At 41.6% G+C, this 20,864-nt stretch overlaps 1 protein-coding gene across 2 annotated transcripts in view; it reads left to right on the forward strand.

Moving 5' to 3' along the window:
- Window positions 1-20,864, forward strand: part of RBM28 (RNA binding motif protein 28) — a 32,471-nt gene that overhangs the window by 533 nt on the left and 11,074 nt on the right. Inside the window, exons 2-14 of one of the 2 annotated variants that reach the window (XR_015162194.1) lie at window positions 3,277-3,435; window positions 3,732-3,826; window positions 4,256-4,331; window positions 4,746-4,838; window positions 5,648-5,719; window positions 6,355-6,520; window positions 6,689-6,831; window positions 11,334-11,406; window positions 13,536-13,645; window positions 16,232-16,305; window positions 17,307-17,393; window positions 18,455-18,519; window positions 20,246-20,404. Coding sequence is in view for 1 of the 2 variants with exons in the window: in XM_086395774.1 (XP_086251900.1) it covers window positions 3,277-3,435; window positions 3,732-3,826; window positions 4,256-4,331; window positions 4,746-4,838; window positions 5,648-5,719; window positions 6,355-6,520; window positions 6,689-6,831; window positions 11,334-11,406; window positions 13,536-13,645; window positions 16,232-16,305; window positions 17,307-17,442; window positions 18,455-18,519; window positions 20,246-20,404 (1,421 nt within the window). In the remaining variant the exon portion in view is untranslated. Of the gene's footprint in view, window positions 1-3,276; window positions 3,436-3,731; window positions 3,827-4,255; window positions 4,332-4,745; window positions 4,839-5,647; window positions 5,720-6,354; window positions 6,521-6,688; window positions 6,832-11,333; window positions 11,407-13,535; window positions 13,646-16,231; window positions 16,306-17,306; window positions 17,443-18,454; window positions 18,520-20,245; window positions 20,405-20,864 lie in introns of both variants that reach the window. The other variant, XM_086395774.1, reaches the window with a different exon arrangement.

Below are 20,864 nucleotides of genomic sequence, written 5' to 3' on the forward strand. Positions count from 1 at the left end.
CATTTATTAGTGAAAAACTTAATAAATGTGATGGACAGGGAGGCCTGGCGTACTCCAGTCCATGGGGTTGCAAAGAGTCAGACACGACTGGGCGACTGAACTGGACTTAATGAAACACCACTAAGACTTACTGAGAAGCAGCTGATTGCCAGGTGCGGTGCTTGAGTTTCATCTGTTACTTCCTTTAATTTCCCCATCAGTCTTGTTGGGTGGAGAGTAAACTCTATTTTACAGATGAGAAATCTAGGGCTTAGGGAAATTTAGTAACTTCAGCTTAAGTTCGTACTGCTAGTAAGAAGTGGATTCAGAATTTGATCACCAGACCCCGAGCTCTTAACCAATCTGTTATTCATTCACCCATTTATGTATTTCGTAAATATTAATTGAATGTTTACTAGGATCCAGGCAACTGTTGTAGGTCCTCGGGATACATTAGTGCACAGACCAAAAGCCTTGATCTGTGTTCAGGATGTGGAAGACAGCCAATGAGCAAAATATATAGTGATGATGGTGATATATATTGAGGAGAAAAATAAGTCAGGGAAGAAAGATAGGGTGGTGGTGGTGGTGGTGGTGGTGGTGGGGAACCTGTAGAGGAGTGAAGAATAGACATGGGGAAACCTTACTGATCTGAGAAAGTGAACTTGGGTTTCTCAGTGCGAGGAACAGCTTAGGCAGAGGGAGCTCAAGGATACTGAAGAGGAGTGCGTATAGTATATTGGAGGAATATAGACGAGACCAGGCCTACTGGTGTGTACTGAGTGAAGGAAAGAGAATTAGCAGATGCCACCTGGTCCTTCCAGATAATGTAGGACCTTACAGGCCATCAAAAGGACTTTGACTTTTACTCTGAGATAGGAAACCACTGATTTTGAGCAGGGAGCAGTGAATATGATCTGCCTTGCATTTTGAAAGATTCTCTGAGACTGCCATGCTGAGAATAGGCCATTAAGAATAGGACAGGAGACCAGTTACTAGGCTCTTGTGGTAATCCAGGTGAAAGCTCATGGGGTTGGACCAGGTGCTCTAGCAGTGAAGAAGGTAAAACATGATTGGAATATGGATCAGATTTGGGGTCTGAGAAAAAAAGTGTCAAATCTGACTCCAGGGGTTTTGACTTGAGCCACTGGAGTTATTTACTGACTTGTGGAATACTGCCATATGCCTCTCATTCTATTTGATGTTCATGGCATCACTATGAAGGAGGGTTAGCATGTATTAGAATGAGTAAGAATTGTAAGGGTTTTAATTGTAGAAGCATTTCTTCTTACCTAGACTATATTACATGGCACCTGATGTTGCCCAGAACACAAATTTAGCTTCCTTCCAAGTCATCAATCTGTCGCTGTAGGTGGCTGCTTTCTTGCCTTTCAGGCTAGCAACTGGTTTGAAGTAATATCTTGGGTACCCCTCTCTTCCCCCATGGTACCAGAGTATGTGAGTAGGCAGTCCTAAAACTGCGCTAATAATCACTCCATCCTTATCTTCTGTTTTGTTAGTAACAGAAATTAGATTTAAGATCACTGACATGGCTCTGATTGGTATACACACAGCTGGGGCCTTTATCATTTTCAGTATAGATATGGGCAAATGAGAGAATGAGAGTGCTGTACAGCAGTGTTTCTTAAATGGCAGATCATTGTTCATTTGTGGGTCTTGAGTGGTTCATGACTGGAGTTTTTTTTGTGTTTTTTTTTTTTTTAATGAAATAGTAGTATATCTGTATATGGTAAAGGAGAAGTTTTCATGAGACTTTTTTTTTCAGTATATAAACAACTGGGTCCACTATAAATCACATTTGTTACTGTAGGTCATCAAACCAGTCTGAGAAACATTGCTCTGCAATGCTTGGTTGCGTTCCAGGGAAGAGCAGGCCTTTGAATGGGAATTCTCCTTTGGGTCCTCAGAATATAGGCTACGTGTAACCTTACCTGTAGCTATGTACATAGTCAGCATCTTTAACAAAAGCTCCTATTCCCATTAAACAGCAACAACAAAAAAGTTGCTTTCCTGTCTAGACAGCCAAATGTATTGAGTACTCTACTTCAAAGGATGGGAGGGAGGGGATGGCAGATGAGGTCTTACCACTAGTGGTGACTTGAACTTGCCACTTACCCTCTTTAAGATGGGAATAATTTCACAGGATTGTTGTAATTGTTTATAAAGGACGGTGTTTTTGTGACTGTAGGCTTTTTTGTGACTACGTGCTTTTATTTTGTCAGCAAACTCCTTCACGTTTCAGCTGCTTTTTATTTTTGGTTGTACTGATCAAGAAGGGCCCTGATTTTTCTTGTTCTTGTTTTCTGAAAGGTGAGTGGGCAGGCTTTTGTGAGAAGGAGTTTCAAGGATAAGAAATATATATAGTATGCTTTCCTAGTGCCAGGTGTCAACTTTAACCAGTTTATGTGGCTCAGCGTCCCGTGTTAGAAGGCTTGCACCCTAAAGCAGGTAAGGGTGTAGTTGTAAAGGAGAGCGTGTAGAGTTTTGTTTCTTTTTCGGGTAGTAGGTCTTTTTCTGCTTGGTCTTTTTCTTTTTTGATGCAGTAAATTACTTAAAATTTTACTACACAAAAATATTAAACTAAAAAAAAAAAAGCATACCAGAAAGGGCAAAGGTGAGTTACAGTTGACATTTGCAACTGTTCAACAATTCCTTTGGAAAAAAGCGATGATAATATTGGCTTTTCCCTTCTTGGTATGTTCTGACAAAATGAGATAAGAGATTTACAGCTGCTTTGGAAAGGTTTAATTTGATATTGATTTCTAAGGCTTGGTAATAACGGTAATAGTATCTGCAGGCTCCTGAAGCAGTGTTTATTGTTTGAGGTTCTTTTCTCAGGGCCCCCAGGATTCATTGCTGATCTGTCCTCTTTTCTGAGGAGGGGCAACTGAATTATTTCATTGTAGTTTTTGAAGCTACCATCCTTATCTTTCCTACCTTCTCTGGTGATGTTTTGTTCTGTGTGATGTTGAGTTCTTCTTTGGAGGTGTAATGCATATTATGGGTCCTCCATATTCTTGAGATTACCAGGAAAGATGGAAGAAAGGGAGCTAACAGCCAAGACACCACATTAGAAGAGGAAGCCTAGCAATTTTTGAGGAGAAAGGAGATGGGGGGTGGCTCTCACGTTAATCTTGTCTCTTTCCCTCTTGAGAACTTTGGCCAACTGATAACTGGCTGGCCTGGCTGTATATCTGCCAGTTGAGGGCTGTGAGAATTGACTGGTTTAGAGATCTTGGCTTACTGTTAATCCCTCCCCACCCCATACTGTTCCAGGGAGTAAGGCATGTCGAGGCTTCGGCTATGTCACTTTTTCTATGGTGGAGGATGTTCAGAGGGCCCTCAAGGAGATTACCACCTTTGAAGGCTGCAAGATCAACGTGACCATTGCCAAGAAAAAACTGAGAAATAAGTCCAAGGAAAAGGGGAAAACTGGTGAGTTTCTAGTAACTGAAAGGAGTTTTCCCCCAGGATTGAGGGGACAATGGATTGGCTGGGGGTAGCATCTAGACCTAAAAGCTTCCTGAATTTTCTTTTGATGTCCAGAATCATCCAGTGTGTTTGTTACTCATTTTAGTCTTTTGTTTACTTATGAGTTTGGAAAACCTGGTGTTGCTGGGCATTGCCGTACTAAACCCTGAGATAAATGCCTTCTGTTGCTAGTACTTCTTTCCTGTGATATTCTGGGCTGAGAGGATCACAGACTTACTTCACTGCCTGTTATTTTTCAGAAAATTCAGAGTCCCCAGAGAAGGAGCTGAAGCCTAAAAAAGCCAAAGTGGCAGATAAGAAAGCCAGATTAATTATTCGAAACCTGAGCTTTAAGGTAAGAGAGAGGAAACACTGACTGTTCTGAAGGCTCTTGGGGCCAGGGCCTGCTTGTTGGTTGAACTCCCCGCCAGGGTGGTATAATTGGGCTTCATTCCTCCTGGGAATGACCTTTAGCAGTGTTGAATTCAGAAAATGGGCCTGTATAAACACGAATTTATTCAGGATAGACAGCATGAAGATGTCTTCCTTTTGTGGAAACCACTGCTGAGATTGGGAGAGGAGGACAAGCTCTCTCACGTCTGTCCTTTTTCCCATTTGGGTACAAAGCAAGGTGTCCTCTACTTGGGAATGTTTGATGTCCTAGTCTCAAAATTTTAAAAGGAGTAAAAATACTCAAGCTCTTCCCAGTGAACTAATTTAATAGTTGATGTTTTATATTTATTTGCCGTGATAACATCTCTTTCTTTCTCACTTTCCGGTTCAGTGCTCAGAAGATGACTTGAAAACAGTATTTTCTCAGTTTGGAACTATCCTGGAAGTAAATATCCCCAGGAAACCAGGTACCTGCCAACCTTTATTTTGTGTGGATTAGGTTATTTTACATAATGGTGTTTTTCCATGTCACCTTTCAACTAAGCACTATTTGAAATAGAAATAGAAGGTTGGGGTCATACTCTCCAAGCCCCAGATGATATGGCATATATAAAGTATAGTGCTTGACACAGAACAGTGTTTATTCCCCAGGTGGTGTTTTTAGTTAGATCAGAACTCCGTTTAGAAGACGAATGAAATGTATTGCTCTCTTGAGCCTGTGTCAGCCTAACGTCAGCAGGATAAGGCTCTTGCTTTGGGCAGGGGGCTGACTGGCTGGCAGGATTTGAGCCTTCTCGCCAGTCCAGGTTGCTGTATAGTCTGTCTTAGTGTCTGTTGGTTCCTCCTGCTACCTCTGATTTCTTTGTTATGTTTGCACACAGATGGAAAGATGCGTGGTTTTGCTTTTGTTCAGTTCAAAAACCTCCTAGAAGCAGGAAAGGCTCTCAGAGGCATGAACATGAAAGAGATAAAAGGTAAGTTTTCTGTGCCCATCCTATTGACTCAGATATTTCTGGTGTTCATGCAGATTAACACAGTAACCCACTTTCTACATTTCTGAAAGGTGTTTGCCTTGTTGAGAGTCTCATATATATAGAATATATATATATTGGAACTATCCTGGAAGCTAATATAGAAGTTGCTTTGATCTTAGGGTTAAACTCGACAGGACCCTTCCCAGCCTTCTCTTTTTCTTTTTTCAGTGATGAGTGTCCTTTAAATCTCTTAATGAGAAACCATTGCTGAAATGATCATTGATATACAGGCATATTGCTGTCTAGGGGAATGTGAGATTAGCGGATTCTTCCCTCTTGATTATGATCCCTATTAAGCATATGTGGGCTCCTAAACTGACCTTGAGGTTACTCTGGGTATTGATTTACCAGGTACTCTGCCTAAAGAAGGGATTGGCTTGGAGACTTCCTAACTTCTGAGTAATGTGCAGATTATTCCAGAATGTCTGTTTTCCCTCTTGCTAATCTAACTGGAAACTTGATCTAACTGGAAGCACTGTACTAACGCTTTTTTTTTTTAAGTCTATCTTATCCCAGGTGTTGTGACTGTGTAGAAAGGCAAAACTTCTGTTCATTGATAAAAAAAGGTTAAGGGTTAAAAGAATAGATACCTACCAGGAGTTTTGTTTTAGGACCAACAGCCTCTGAATCTGCAGTTTATATGCCTCCTTTGGTTCCATTACTGTCTTTGATGACTAGGAAGTTGTTTATAGGAAATAGGAGTGTTAAAGAGAAGAACGCCTTTCTGATGCTACTTTTGTGTCTGACAGGGCGGACGGTGGCTGTGGATTGGGCTGTGGCAAAGGATAAATATAAAAGTACACAGTCTGCTTCTGTCCCAGGTGAGATGCAGTGGTGTGGAGTAGGCGGGGTTGTGTGTCCTAACTGTGTGCAGGTCCGCATTGTACCATCTGGTGATCTGGTCCCAAAACAGGACCTTTTGAGTCCAAGCTCACTCCTCGATGTGGATGTGAGTAGTGGAGCCCAGGTTCATTGTCCCTACTACTTGCTGTCCTTCCCCAGTTTTCATAATACGGAGTGATGGAACATTATAAATAGGGACGCTTGAGACTTGAGTTTTATTTAGAAAACAATTGGCTTTTAAGCCACCAGGAGCTCAGAGAACAAACCCACAGAGGTTAAAGCTCATAGCTGGGCTCCAGAGTGTTCCCTGTGCTGGCCGTGGCACACAGTGGTGGGCTGTTTGCAGAGGCTCAGTTGCTGAGCCAGGTTTTAACCTTAAGGCTTCTGATGAATGGAACAGTCTCCAAGGAAACCTCAGGGATGAGGGGTTTTTGTTGTTTGTTTTTTGCTTTTTTTTTTTCCTCATACTTTCTCCTGTTAGGTAGAGAAAGAAAAATATATGAGCGTCTGAAAGACCATAGGAACCAGTAACTTGGGGTGTTAGGTACTGTTGTTTAAATGACCTTGTTTTGGATACTCGATGAATTCCTAACTTTCTTTATCGACTATGAAGGTGAGGAGAAGAGGCCTGAACCTGAACATCAGGAATTGGATCAAGAGAATGGCAGGGAAGAAGAGGATATGGAGGAGGGGGAGAATGAGAGTGATTATGATGATGACGAGGAGGAGGAGGAGGATAAAGAATCAAAGCTGCCCAAACCTGTACAGATTCACAAGAGGTACGTGGCTCAGTGTGTTCTGAGACAACAGAGGAAGATTTAGGACTGTCTCTAAGAGGAAGGTGGTATCTTTCCCTGGCCCCAACATTGGAGAATTGGCATGAGTGGTGAAGTTGGATAGGGCCCCCTCTCAGCCCAGAACCTCAGTTCTGATCTGTGCCATTGCAGGGTGGTCAAGAGGCCAGCACCTGCAGAAAGCAGTGACGAGGAGCATTCTGATGACGACAGCGACCTGGAGGAAAGAGATAGTATTGATGGTGGAGAGGACCTGGCTCAGAGTGATACCAGCAGTGAAGAGCAAGAGGAGGAAGGTTTGCCTGGACTTTTTATAGACACTTAAATTTAAAATAGTTTACTGAGAAGTGGGCATCAGTTCCACTCGGGCCTCTTTTTAAATAGGACCTTAGGATGTCCTGTCAAACTTGTGTTTAAATGCTGAAAGGGAAACTTTTATATTCCTTTCTTCTAAAGATATTTTTGTTTTTTAAATGAGTTTGGAGTGGTTTTGAGGATTAAGATTCTTAGGGAATTTAAAACCTAGCTTACTGCTGAGGTCTTGTCTCTCTCTCTGTCTGAATTATCCATGTTGAATGAATAATTGGATAAACAGGATATTGCATCCTGCCACCAAAGTAGGTCCTCTTTCATTAATCTAATTATTTTATTTTTGTACTAAAATTACATTCTATTAAATGTGACAAACTCATTTTTCCATCCCTGTTGTATTTTTCCATTCTTGCTGTTGTCTGTAAACAACAAATTATATGAAGTAGATTTGAAAACCCAAAGAGGGTGTTTTTTCCCCTCAGTGATTAAGAGTATTATTTGAAGTGTCTACAGTGTTAGCAGTGGAGAAGGAAATGGCAACCCATTCCAGTATTCTTGCCTGGGAAATCCCATGGACAGAGGAGCCTGGTGGGCTGCAGCTCTTGGGGTCACAAAAGAGTCAGACACAACATAGTTACTAAAACAACAACAGTGTTAGCAAACCCCAGAAACTCAGCTTAGGATATGCTACTCAAAATCAGAGGTACTTGAATCACTGACACCTTCCAAGATGGAGACTAACAGCAGCAATAAAGTAATCCATTATTATAGCAACAAACTACTGAATTCAGAATTTTTTATCGGAAAAGGTCAGTTCTTTTTAGGAGTCATCTCTGCCTTTCATTGCGTGGGCTTAGGAGTCAAATCACGTGGGTTCAAGTCCTGACTCTTTCATTTGCAGCTGTATGGGCCGGTCAAGTCCTTGCCTCTAGTGTCCTCATTACTTCATCTGTGATTGGATATTAGAGGTCCTCATCTCCTGACATTTAGAAGAGTACCTTCCCTACAGTAGACTCTCAATGGTATTAGTTGCCTTTGTTGCTACTGTCTTTTTTTTAGAAAAGAAGGGCTTCCCTGGTGGCTCAGAGGTTAAAGCGTCTGCCTGCAATGCGGGAGACCTGGGTTCGATCCCTGGGTTGGGAAGATCCCCTGGAGAAGGAAATGACAACCCACTCCAGTATTCTTGCCTGGAAAATCCCATGGACAGAGGAGCCTGGTGGGCTACAGTCCACGGGGTTGCAAAGAGTTGGACACGACTGAGCGGCTTCACTCACTCACTCACTCCAACAGTCTTCTAAAAAATGTGCGAGTCTTATGAAGTTAGATGTGAGATGGCTGCTGATAGAATCTTCTGGCTTTAGCGGTAACTAGGATGGATGTAGAGGCAGTTTTTGAGTTCTGCTAACTAGAATGTAATCTTGGCATTCCACTACTCCATCCAGTTCAGCAAAACAAGTCCCCTCTCCTCTTCATTCACTTAAAAGAAACACTTATTGAACACCTACTAATGTTAAACTTTGAACTGAAAAAAAAAAAATCCTTGTTCTCCTGGAGGTTTTGATCTGGCTCCGTGACTTTCAGTCCCAAAGAATTGGCAAGAAAACAAGCAAAGACCAACAAACACTTCTGCATTTGCAGAGTTTTTTTTTTTCAATGTAGATAAACAAATTTGGAACTGATGAATGAATGTTATTCTGTGCATACCCTTCCAAATTGTGTGCAAATAAATGCCCAGTGTTTGCTGTTTGAATTGTTGTAATAGATGCTGCATGTGACAGTGATTTTTGAACCTGTCAGGATAGAAAAATGTACCTTTTCTTTTTTTTTTTTTTAACTATTTTTCAGTTGCTCAGTTGTGTTTGCCTCTTTGCTACCCCATGGACTGCAGCACGCCAGGCTTCCCTGTCCTTCACCATCTCCCGGAGTTTGCTCAAATTCATGTCCATTGGTGATGCCATCCAACCCTCTCATCCTCTGTCATCCTCTTCTCCTCCCGCCTTCAATCTTTTCCAGCATCAGGCTCTTTTCCAGAGTGAGTTCTTTGCATAGGTAGCCAAAGTATTGGAGCTTCAGGATCAGTCCTTCCAGTGAATATTCAGGACTGATTTCCTTTAGGATTGACTGGTTTGATCTCCTTGCAGTCCAAGAAACTCTCAAGAGTCTTCTCCAACACCACAGTTCAAAAGAATCAATTTTTCGGTGCTCAGCTTTCTTTATGGTCCAGCTGATTTTTCTGTAGCTCAGATGGTAAAGAATATGCCTGCAATGCAGGAGACTTGGGTTCGATCCCTGGGTCAGGAAGACCCTCTGTAGAAGGGAATGGCAACCCACTCCAGTATTCTTGCCTGGAGAATCCCATGGACAGAGGAGCCTGGTGAGCTGGTTGGTGGGTCACAAAGAGTCAGACACGACTGAGTGACTAACACTGCTACTACTCACATCCATACATCTGACTACTGGAAAAACCATAGCTTTGACTATACAGACCTTTGGCAGAAAGGTGATGTCTCTGCTTTTTAATATGCTGTCCAGGTTTGTCATAGCTTTTTTCCCAGGGAGCAAGCATCTTGATGGCTGCATTCACCATCTGCAGTGATTTTGGAACCCAAGAAAATAAAATATGTCACTGATTCGACTTTTCCACATCTGTTTGGCATGAAGTGATGGGCCCAGATGCCATGGTCTTAGTTTTGTGAATGCTGAGTTTTAGGCCTGCTTTCACTCTCCTCTCTCACCCTCTTCAGGGCTCTTTAGTTCCTCTTCTGTTTCTGCCATTAGAGTGGTATCATGTACATATCTGAGGTTGTTGATATTTTTTCTGATATACACACCTTGGTTTATTCAGACAGCAGATATTCAGAATGCCTGCAGTGCTGGATACTGGGTGAACAGGAGTGAATTAAGAAAATAAAACCCATGTTTCCTAGAGATCACAGGTGTAGCTTGTTTAGCAAAGGGTTTCAAATCCTATCTCTGCTCCTTTCTTGAGGTATGACTTTGGGACAAGTTACTTAACGTCTTTATAACTCAGTTTCTTCATCTATAAAATGGCTCTAATAACTACATAGAGTTGTGAAGATTAAATTTTTTTTACTACTAATGACTTGATGGATGTGAGTCTGAGTGAACTCCAGGAGTTGGTGATGGACGGGGAGGCCTGGCGTGCTGCCATTCATGGGGTTGCAAAGAGTCGGACACGACTGAGCGACTGAACTGAACTGAACTGAACTGAATGACTACCAATATTATCATTGGTAGATAATGGTAGAATGACTACTACAATATTATCATTGTACTGTTCTGTGCCAGTAGTGGAGTATAAACCACAATTTTGAATTGAAATGGGGATAAAGGACCTCCTGGGGCATTTTGTAAAACTAACCAAACTTTCATCAAGAATGTTGGATTCAAACTCCACTTATTTATTGAGTGAGGCAGGTCATTACAGAATCAAGAGTGGTCAGTAAGTGGTCCTTTAGTTTCTTTGGAGGTTTTTATTCACTAATCAGGTCTCCCTTCTCCCTTTTTTGTAAGTCTGGCATGTTGATTTGACCATATGAGAAATCTGAGGAAATAAACTTTTTCTATGAGGAGAGAATGGTAGACACCTTAGAAGCAAAGAAGCTTTTACACTGAGAGAACTGAGAGACCTTTAATTCTACAACCAGATTCCGCTGTCTCTTCTTTGACTTGAAAAAATGACTGATAGACACTAATGAGAGAAAATTAATTTAAAATATATGTGTGGTGCAAAAGGGTGTAATACAGAAACTAAAAGTTCCTCACCAGTCCTCCCAGTAGTCCCCCAAAGTAACCTCTGTTATTTCTTTTGTATCCTTCCAGAAATTTTCTTCATATATATAAGCATATATGTCAGTTCTTAAAATCAGTGAATCTCCCTTAAACCCAAATCCACAGCCACTTAAGGCCCTTCCCCAGAGACAACCTGATGGGCTACAATCCATGGAGTCGCAAGAGTGGGACACAACTTAGCGACTAAACCACCAGACAACCAGTGTTCTTGTGTATCTGAGGATAGTCAGTATAATACGTCTGTAAGCTAAAACATGAATGTATATGCACTGGTGTAAAGTGTAATGTATATTTGTCTATGTGAATGTATTTTTTTTTCTCTTCTGATGTTCTACATTTTACATTTCTAGAAAGTTTACCGTCAGACAGTGTAGGGGAATCTCTTTCTCTCTCATTTTCCCCCACACCCTTACCACAATGAATTTAATCTTTTTTGATTTTTGCCAATCTTCGGTGAAAAATAATATCTCATTTCTGGTGCTGTGTCTTTCTTTAATTATGAGTGAGTTTGAGGATTTTCATATATTTAGTTGCATGTCCTTTGTTCATTTTTAATTGGATTTCTTCTTAATTTACGTAAGATCTTTATATATTTAACAACTTAGCTCTTTGTTGTAAGGCTTGCACTAGTCCTAAATTCAGTTTGTTGGTTTTCTTTTTACTTTGGATATAGAAGTCTCAAAGAAGAAGAGGAAGAAGAGGAAACTACCCTCTGATGTGAATGAAGGGAAGACTGTCTTTATCAGGTATGACTTTCTGTCTGGAGAACTGCTGTTTCTGTTGCCTTCGTAAGTTTTTCTTCTCTTCTTCCTCTCTCCCTTCTTCTTCTTCTTTTTTTTCCACTAATTCTGTTAGGTAGGCCAAAAAGTTAGATGCATGTAAGACCATCAGCACATCTGCCTAGGAACGTAGCACACGATGAGAAACGTGTGGGAGAATCGACTATACACAGGAGATAAACAGCGGGGGTCTTTGTATCTTGTCCTCATTTAGATTTCATTCTTTGTAATTGGGGTGGCGTCAATGGAACAAATGAATTCTTCAACTGTTATTAATAGAAGCATCTTGCTTCTGGCCTTTGTTTTAGGGTGAGTGCTGGGGAGGGATTGTACCTCTTGTCCCGAGTTGATTCTCTCCTCACGCCTGACTGATCTAAAGTCACGTCCATAAAGTGAAGCATCCCGTCTGTTTCCTGGAAAAGCGAGAGAGGGGGACACCGTGTCATGTTGCCTTTGCTGTTTCAGTTGCACTGACTGCGTAGGTTGGCATTTTCAGGAAGTCGGGATGTCCTTGGCACACCTCAACGGCCTTTTCGTCCTTTCTTAAGTACCATTTTTGCTAGGGCTATTTGGGTCTTATTTTAGAGATTTCTGTTTTATTCTCTTGTATAGTCTTTTAAAGATGGTTTTCATTATGCAAGTAATTTATGTTTATTGTGGGAAATTTAGGAAATGAATAGGCAAAAAGACATACACACAAAATTAACTTTCATCACTACTCAAGGAATACCCTTGCATGTGTTCATATCGTAAATACTTAACAAGGATGATTTCAGCTTATACATGCTGTGCTGTAGCCCATTTTCTTCCTTTATAGCACGTCTCTCCATTTTTTTTTTTTTACTGTGTTATTTGGAATTTCCATATAAACAATTTCATGTTTGTAGAGAATTCTGTGTAATAGGGATGAGGAATGTCACACTTAGAAGCCTGTGACCTCAGTACCAAGATTCCCTTCCTTACACATCTTTTTAATTTAAAGAGAATTTAGGAAAGTAAAGGGATGAAAGAGAGAAGGCTATGAACACGATGAGGCAAATTAGAAGCAATAATGTAGCTAGGATGTGTCTTATTGCAGAAAATCTTTTTTATCTTGGTTGCTCAATAAGATGAAACTGTTTATGGAGCTGTTAATTGAGCAAAAGAGAAGTAAAATTGTAGATATTTATTTGGAACTCTTTTTCTTGCCCCTGGAAGGCTGTGCATAACTGGGTTAAGAACCTTTACACTATGTTGAAGTTTAGTAGAACAAAATCTCCTTCCAACATTTTTTAATCCCATCAAGGGAAATAGTAATTTTCTCTCTTCCTCTTTTTTTTTTTTTTGTACTTAGCTAATAAACTTTACCATGTTTGGTTTTGAGTTACTATTTTGAAGGATTTTCTGACTTTTGTAAACTTTTAACTGAAACCTAGATTTCATAGGAATACAGAGGAGACATTGAGATGTTTGATTTCTCATTTGCTGTCAGTCTTTTGGTTCTCAGGGAAACTAATTTTGGCCAATTTAAGTGAAAAACCTGGTTTGTTGGATGAATGTTAGGGTAGCTCACAGAATCAAGGTTGTCAAAGAGCAAACCTCAAGAAGGGCCCTTTGCTGGGTCCTTTGCTGTGGAAGACTGTGTGATCCTTTGTCTGAAGACACTCATTCTTGTTTTATCCCTTGTTGAGGTATAACATGTATTCTGTAAAGTATGTGTACAACCCAGTGACATTTTTCATGTATATAGCCACAGATATACATATACCTTTATATGTGGAGATACATATATATGTTACAGAACATTTTCAGCTCCCCACACTGCTGTTTTGAGGTGAATCTGTGTCTGCAACTTCTGATGTTTGTATATGTGTGTTCAAGTTTTATATTCCTGGGAGAGAGAATCTGATTAACAGAGGAAGGTCAGTCAGTTATGGCCGATGGGCAGAGTCATACATCAGTGGCCTGGCTAGTGGGGGTCACCCCTTGGTGCTATCCTTGGGGAGGGTGGTTCCGAGGAACCACTCCAGATGATGTCTGACTCACTCACCTGGTACTGGAACACAGGGTCTCACTTTTGTAATTGACCTCTCTTGTGACCTGATTGTCCTCCATAGAAACCTGTCCTTTGACTCAGAGGAAGAAGACCTTGGAGAGCTCCTGCAGCAATTTGGAGATCTTAAATATGTCCGCATTGTCTTGCATCCAGACACAGAGCATTCTAAAGGTATTTGCTGTCATCTGGTCAGGCCCAAAACTATTGAGACCACTGTCACGAGTACTGATTAGGCTACATGAGAGCATAATGTGTGCCCTCCCAGGGGTCCACCGTCATCCAGGTTTCTGTGATCCATAGAAGCACCAAGGACATTCTGAGGTTGTCTTCCAGTGATGTCAGACTCAGCATCTGTCATGGTGTTGCCAGCCGTAATTTTGTCTAAGCTTTTTAAGCTCTTGCTTATTTACTTTAGGGTAATGAATTCCATTTGTTGTTCTTTGAATTTCAAATGTGATAGCATCTCATGGGTATTAATCATTCCACAGTGCTTGAAATTACGGAGATATTTTTCAATTGCTTTTGTTATTGAGGGAAGCTGATGGAAACTTTGTTGCAATGCCAACAGTCAAAAGGAAAAGCAGAAGTGCTGCCTTAGTGGTGGTGCTGGTTTTTTTTTCCCCCCCTAAGCTATTTCTTTTGAGCTTAAAGATTGACCACTCCTCATTCTAATATACTGTTGTTAGATAAGCATCTTTTCAACCCATTCATAATCTTTGATTTTTATCAAGTGCAGTTGTTCTGCTAAAGCAGTGACTTTTTAATTCATTCTGATTCTTGATCCCTTTGAGATCTAGCAAGAACTCTGAACCCTATCCTCATAAAAATGCCATTTCTGAGTGTTTTGGAGCTCTCTGGAGCCTATCTATGGATTAATTACCTCCATTCTAAGTCTTATTTTCCAGTTTGATGAAACCTGATCATTTTTAGTTTTTACTTAGCTATAGAAGATGTAAAATGAGGTAGTGTAATGGAAAAAAGACTAACCTGCTTTCTGGAGGTTAGGGGTCTAATCCCAGCTAAATCACCAGCTGGGTGGTTTTTTGGCACCCATTTAACCACTGTGGGCTTCCGTTCCTTATCTGTACAATGAGTGGGTTCAACTAGAGTAATCACTTCAGGTGCTTTTAGCTCTGATACTCAATTATACTTCTTGGACCTTCTCCATTTTTATTTTTCTGAAAATGGGCAACTAGAATTGCATAGAATGTTGCAAGTACTGTCTGATACTGCTTGACTTTGGTCATCTCTTTTATCTCTTTCTGAGTGCCCTAATGTATTGGGTTGACATTTTTAGAATGGAGTCTGTGGTTGAACTGCTCAATCTCTTTCTTGGTCTGTTAATGTTAGCTGAGAGTTAATGGTTTTAATAAGCATAGTTTTTGTTTTTTTTTTTCCCATGATACGTTGTCTTTCCCTAGCTCATATTAGATTTTCCTGGCACTTTTTCTGCCTACTCGCACAGCCTTGGCTGCCTCCTACCCCTCATCCCTGTCAGCTGCTGTTTTGCTGCCTGGAAGGGCTAAGTATTATCTGAAGACTTTTGGGGAAGTGTTAAAACTGACCCAGTAGATACCCTGGAAATTCCCATGATAACATTCGTACCCATTCAGAGAGAAGAACCCACCTCATTTTCTTCATATTGGACTTCTTTCTGTATTACTTGTTGCTTCCTATTGATTATCTGTTAACGGTGGATGTCATGGTAGGTGCTTTGGATGTAGAAACAGCCAAGAAACATGAGCTTTCTTCCTGAGACGTTCAAGTCTTTTAGGGAAGATGCTCCCTGACATCCATAATAGAAATGGGAGTGGAGGATGGCCTGGGTGGAGTGTGGGGCAGGGGAGGGATGCAGGGGTACTTAGCCCTGCCTGCAGGAGGCAGGGAAGGCAGGGAAGGCCTCACTAGATGTGGCCTTTGGGTTGGCCTGCCACATGCGTCCTTGCAGCTAGTTGGCTGCCATTCATTCTTAGAGGGGCAAAGGGTCAGTGCCACAGTAGCTCTAAGAAATATGACACTGCCTTCCTCTGTGAGGGAAGAATTAAGGTTTATAGGAATGCTAACAAAATATTATGGAACTTAATTTTTTTTTAGTTTACTGTAAAGTGAACTTTTTTTTTCCCTTATAAAAGCTGCTTTTTATCAAAAGCAAAAGATTAGGGTAGTTGATAGGCCCTGCCTCTAACCAGTGAAAGGTATACCTGTGGAAATTCTATAGCAGGAGTCAAAAGTTGAGCTCATGACTTTCCAGTTCACCACTATATTCACAGGGTAGAGGCCAGGGACTTTTACTCCAGGAACTAGACCTGCCCTCACTTGATGCCTCCTTAGGGACTCTGATGACAGTGAGATCTGTAGTTTCAGGCTTAAGTGGTTGCTGCTTCATTTTTTTTTTTTTTTTTTAGTCCTCTAACAAGCATGTAGAAAGTAATACTGAAACATTAGCCTGGAATTTCTCTAGTATTTCTTGTGGATATTTCTCATTGCATGAGATGGTGCAACTAAAGTTTCTAAGAAGCATTAGAAAAGATGCAGGCAGTAATAATAAAATTCCATTATGAGCAGGTGTGCCATCTTGCCTGTCTTGAACCCCTGGTGTTGGACACAGTACTTTTTAGTTAAGTTTCATTGTACTTAACACAAGGATGCTACTACCCCTTCCACTTCAGTCAGGCTGCCACCGTGCGTAGTGTTGTCTTTGGCTTCCAGTGGGCTGTGCGAGTTTGGGATCTCACCTGGTTTTGTCTCTCTGTGCAGGCTGTGCATTTGCCCAGTTCATGACTCAAGAAGCAGCCCAAAAATGCCTGGAAGCTGCTTCTCCAGAGGCTGAGGTAAGGAAGACATCCTTTACTCTATAATTTAGGTGATTGCCTCCCAAGGGCAACAGCTGATATTTCCACAAAACTTTATTATTATTATTGTCAATGATATGAAAACAATAAAGCTAAGACTTACTGAATACATAGTGTGTGTTAGGACTTCCCTGGCGTCTCAGCTGGTAAAGAATCTGCCTACAATACGTGAGACCTGGGTTTGATCCCTGGGTGGGGAAGCTCCCATGGATGAGGGCATGGCAACCCACTCCAGTATTCTTGCCTGGAGAATCCCATGGACAGAGGCGCGTGGTGGGCTACCGTCCATGGGGTCACAGAGAGTCGGACACGACTGAGGGACTGAGCACAGCAGAGTGTGTGTTAGGCGCTGAGCTTTACACGCATGACCTTGTTAAATCCTCACCTCAGTCCTATAGGTGTTTGTAAGGTGAGTAATCCTTTATAGGTGAGGAAGTAGGTATAATAATCTATATTATGGGTCAGTTTCTTATATCGGTCTCTATATCGGCTGATGGCGTGAAAGACTGGGACAAGAAGGGATTAAGGCCATCTATGAAGTGGGGTAAATGAGAGAGAAAGTGTGTAGGTGATAGAAAATTTTTCTGTGTGTTCTATAACCAAGTATAGATTGTTTTGAGCTGAGTTACTGTGTATTGCCATTGTCTCTTAAATTCTCATGAGTAGAGTTATCAATACTATTTCATTAGCTTTCTTTAGCATACTAAAAATTTGCCTATTTACAGATCGTTTTTCTTAATTTGGTCCTACTTTGGGACTAATCAACTCCCTGAAAACAAACGAACACGTGGCCTTTGCACAGCTGTGCTAAATTCTGTTCGGCTCAGTGATCCACTTGCATCCAGCTGGCCTAAAACACCCTAGCGGCGGGGTCCACACAACAGTGGGGTTTGCTGTTTTCCCTTTCCTTCGTGCTCCTTGTCAGGGGCTTAGTTTCTACTCATCATGAATTTTGAGAGAGAGGTCGCAATCTGTTTCAGGGTGGTGGACTTAAACTGGATGGCCGGCAGCTTAAGGTTGACTTGGCAGTGACCCGTGATGAGGCTGCAAAACTCCGGACAAAGAAGGTGAAGAAGCCAACTGGGACCCGTAACCTCTATCTGGCCCGAGAAGGCTGTGAGTAGTGGCAGGGAAAGGGGAACCAGGCTTCGGAGAAGCTGGCCACTTGCCATGACAGCAACCTGACAGTAGTGTGTTTGGAGCATGTTTCAAATTAAATCCCTGCATCCTCTTTAATGGTGGTATATTATTATTATTCTACTTTAGCAGATATAGCAGATTCCACTTTAACAGATGCACAGCTGTCTGTTAGGAAGCCTTCACCCAGTTCATGGATTAGCCAGTCCCCACTCTCCTTTCTGACTGATGGATTGCCTTTAGACCTTTTCATCAGAAGATTATCAGGGCAGAGAGGGAGGAAAAACCCAAATTACCTTTGTCCCTTGTCATCATTTCTGATAGGTTTTCTGAAGGAGTTGAAAATTATGACTAAAATTACTCTTTTGGATTACTTATGGATTTAAAATATGCACTGAGTACCTTTCCCTTAGTGTCAGAAAGATAATCAGAAATTAGCTTTAATTAAGATAAAAGAGAATTCCTTCCTTTAGGTCACACAATATTGCTACTTGCTGCACAGCCTTACTGCCCGGACTAGCAAATGGAAGGCCGTTAACCTTTGAGGCCGGGCCCGGTGTTATACAGTGTGGCTGTTCTCTTGGTTGGCTTATCTCACCGCTTAGAAATGGCTCCCAAATACATGAGCAGGGAGATTTCCAAGGACAGGTTATAGGTAGAGCATATTAGCATTCCAAATGCCTAAAATGTACTTATTTCCAAAACTTCCTTTAGGCCTTCACATCTGACTTTGGACACGACATGAAATTTTTTGAAGGGAAGGAAGAAGAACAAAATCACAAAATGTTCAGTTTTAGTCCTTGAGAGCAGCTCATAGACAAGAACTTAGCCCTGTAGCCTATTTCTGGACCTACCCAGATACCACTGTGTCCTGGCCAGCATAGTCCTCTGGGCCCTCTAGAGAGAGCTTGCATCATTCACATCACATTCCTCTTATTGCTCAGTGAAAATTCCCTTGCTGATGTCTTGGCCTTTTTCCCTCTTTCTGCAGTGATTCGTGCTGGGACGAAGGCTGCAGAGGGTGTGAGCGCTGCTGATATGGCCAAGAGAGAACGAGTGAGTAGATTAGGCACCAGTTTCAGGTTCTGCAGGACTCAATTTAAATCGATAAATAATAATGCTGAAGGTGCTCATCAAAGAGCCAAGCAAGTCTCGGTCACAGGTGCTACTTACACTATTGTTAGAAAACAGGTGTACAGGTGGAACAGCCACTAACCCAACATTACACATAATACCATGTCAACATTATGTACTGGGTCTTATTCTTTGTTTTTGGAATGCTCAACAGTATGTGTTTCCCAGATAGTATGCTTCTAGATCATGAAGTAGACACTTAAAGGCTCGGGCTGTATATAATTAGGTGTCAGTATAAATGCAGAGTAACATGAGAAAGGAAGGTCAGTGTGGGCTAAATAGGGAGGGAAGTGCGGATGTGGGTCTTGGAAGGGAGAGATAAGATGTATTTTGTTGGAGGGAGGGTATTTCCAGATTATGAAATCATTTTAGGAAAACCCCATATTATGGGATTTCTAGTGATAACTGGTACTGTTGAGTTCCTTTGCTGCTTAGCAATCTTTGTTCCAATAATTTTTACTTTTGCCCGTATAGTTTACTTTCACAAAGCTAAGCCAGCCTAGAATGGTAAAGATGCATGATCATTAATAGAATTAGCTCTGGAACCTGAAAGTGCAAAAGATGACTGACAGAGATGAGAATGTAGTGAGCCCGGAGGCAGCATTTCTTTTCCGTGCAGGCTCTAGACTGGTGTCCTCGACGGTTTTCGGTAGTGAGCATCTAGAGATTATGGTATGTGGGGGGCATTGGATGCCCTTTTCTGATCATAGTGCAATAGTGACACATTTAATTCTCCTTAAAGTGAATTTTCCTAGCAAAAGGCTCACTAGATTATATGCATTATAATTAAACAGCAGACACAGCTTTTCCTGGGAGAAAAATAGCACTGTTGAATTTAAGCATGATAACCCTTCAGATAGCGCTTTTCATATTTGTTTCCAGGGTATTTATTTTGTGAGTTGCTGTAATAGTACCTTTACCAAATAAGAAGTGGCAAAAATGAAACTTGATAAAAGTTTAACGTAAAACTTATTTCTGCTGAGCTGCTCTTAAGAAACAAGTCAGGAGAAGAAGGTCACCCTTTCACTTTAGAGATAGATTGTCCTGGGGCCAGTGCTTTGTGCAACATAGGTCAGGCTCTGGATATTTGTTTCTATTGATGTTTTTTTGCCTCAAGGTGGCAGAGTTGAGACAAGACAGTATTCTGTCGCGTATCCTTTAAGTAAATCCATTTCCTTTTGGAAGGACTAAATAATCAGTTTGAGTTGGTGGATAGGTAAGGACTTGGCACAGATGTTAACTACAGTATTATTTATTATTTGCTTTGGGCCAGATTTGAGCTTGGGGTTTTATGCATATTACCTTATTTCAGCCTCACATCAGTACTGAAAAATCGGTATTATATTTTGATCTGCAGTTCTACCCTGTAGGTGAAATTATTGAGGCTTAAAAAGTGTTATGTAATGTCTCGAATTCAGCCTGACTCCAGAGCCCATGATCTTATCACCCACCCCCGCTCTTGCCTCCTCGAACCTTTCTTTCTCTGTGTGCTGGGCATCATCAAAAGGCTGCAGCGTGGGTGATTTCTATTATTTTTTCTAGATGTGTGGTTACTGGATTGGGGTCATGGTTCTTTTCCTGTTGGAGAATTATGTGCCTGTATCTTTAAAGAGTAGATTGTACTGTTAACAATTTGTTGTTCTTTCAGTTCGAGCTGCTGAAGCATCAGAAACTCAAGGACCAAAATATCTTTGTCTCCCGGACCAGGCTGTGCCTGCACAATCTCCCAAAGGCTGTGGATGACAAACAGCTCAGAAAGCTGCTGCTGAATTCCACCAGAGGGGAGAAGGCGGTGCGCATCAAAGAGGTGAGAGTTGGCCCTGCCCACTCGGGGCTTCACCGCTCATCCTGGGTCAGAGCACATGTTTAGTTCAGGCTGTGGTGCTAGTGGGTTTCGCTGGTGGCTTCAGCAGTAAAGAATCCACCTGCATTGCAGGAGACATAGGAGACACAGGTTCGATCCCTGGATCAGGAAGATCCCTTGGAGGAGGAAATGGCAACCCACTCTAGTATTCTTGCCTGGGAAATCTCATGGGCCGAGGAGCTCGGCGGGCTACAGTCCATGGGGTCACAAAGAGTCGGACATAACTGATGCGACTGAGCACTCGTGCCCATGGTGCTAGTAGATTGACAGATTTTCTCTTGGGCTCATTGTCAGCAGACAAGACTGTGTTTGGTGATTTTCATGGTTTGGGGAGGTTTAAAAAACTTTTTTTCCCTTCTAAGAACTGCTTTTCACATCTGACCAGTTGCAGCAGAATGTGCAG

This window comes from Bos grunniens, chromosome 4, assembly GCF_055505025.1.
Source record: "Bos grunniens cultivar Pamir isolate PY7600 chromosome 4, Bosgru_T2T1.0, whole genome shotgun sequence".
Lineage (NCBI taxonomy): Eukaryota > Metazoa > Chordata > Mammalia > Artiodactyla > Bovidae > Bos > Bos grunniens.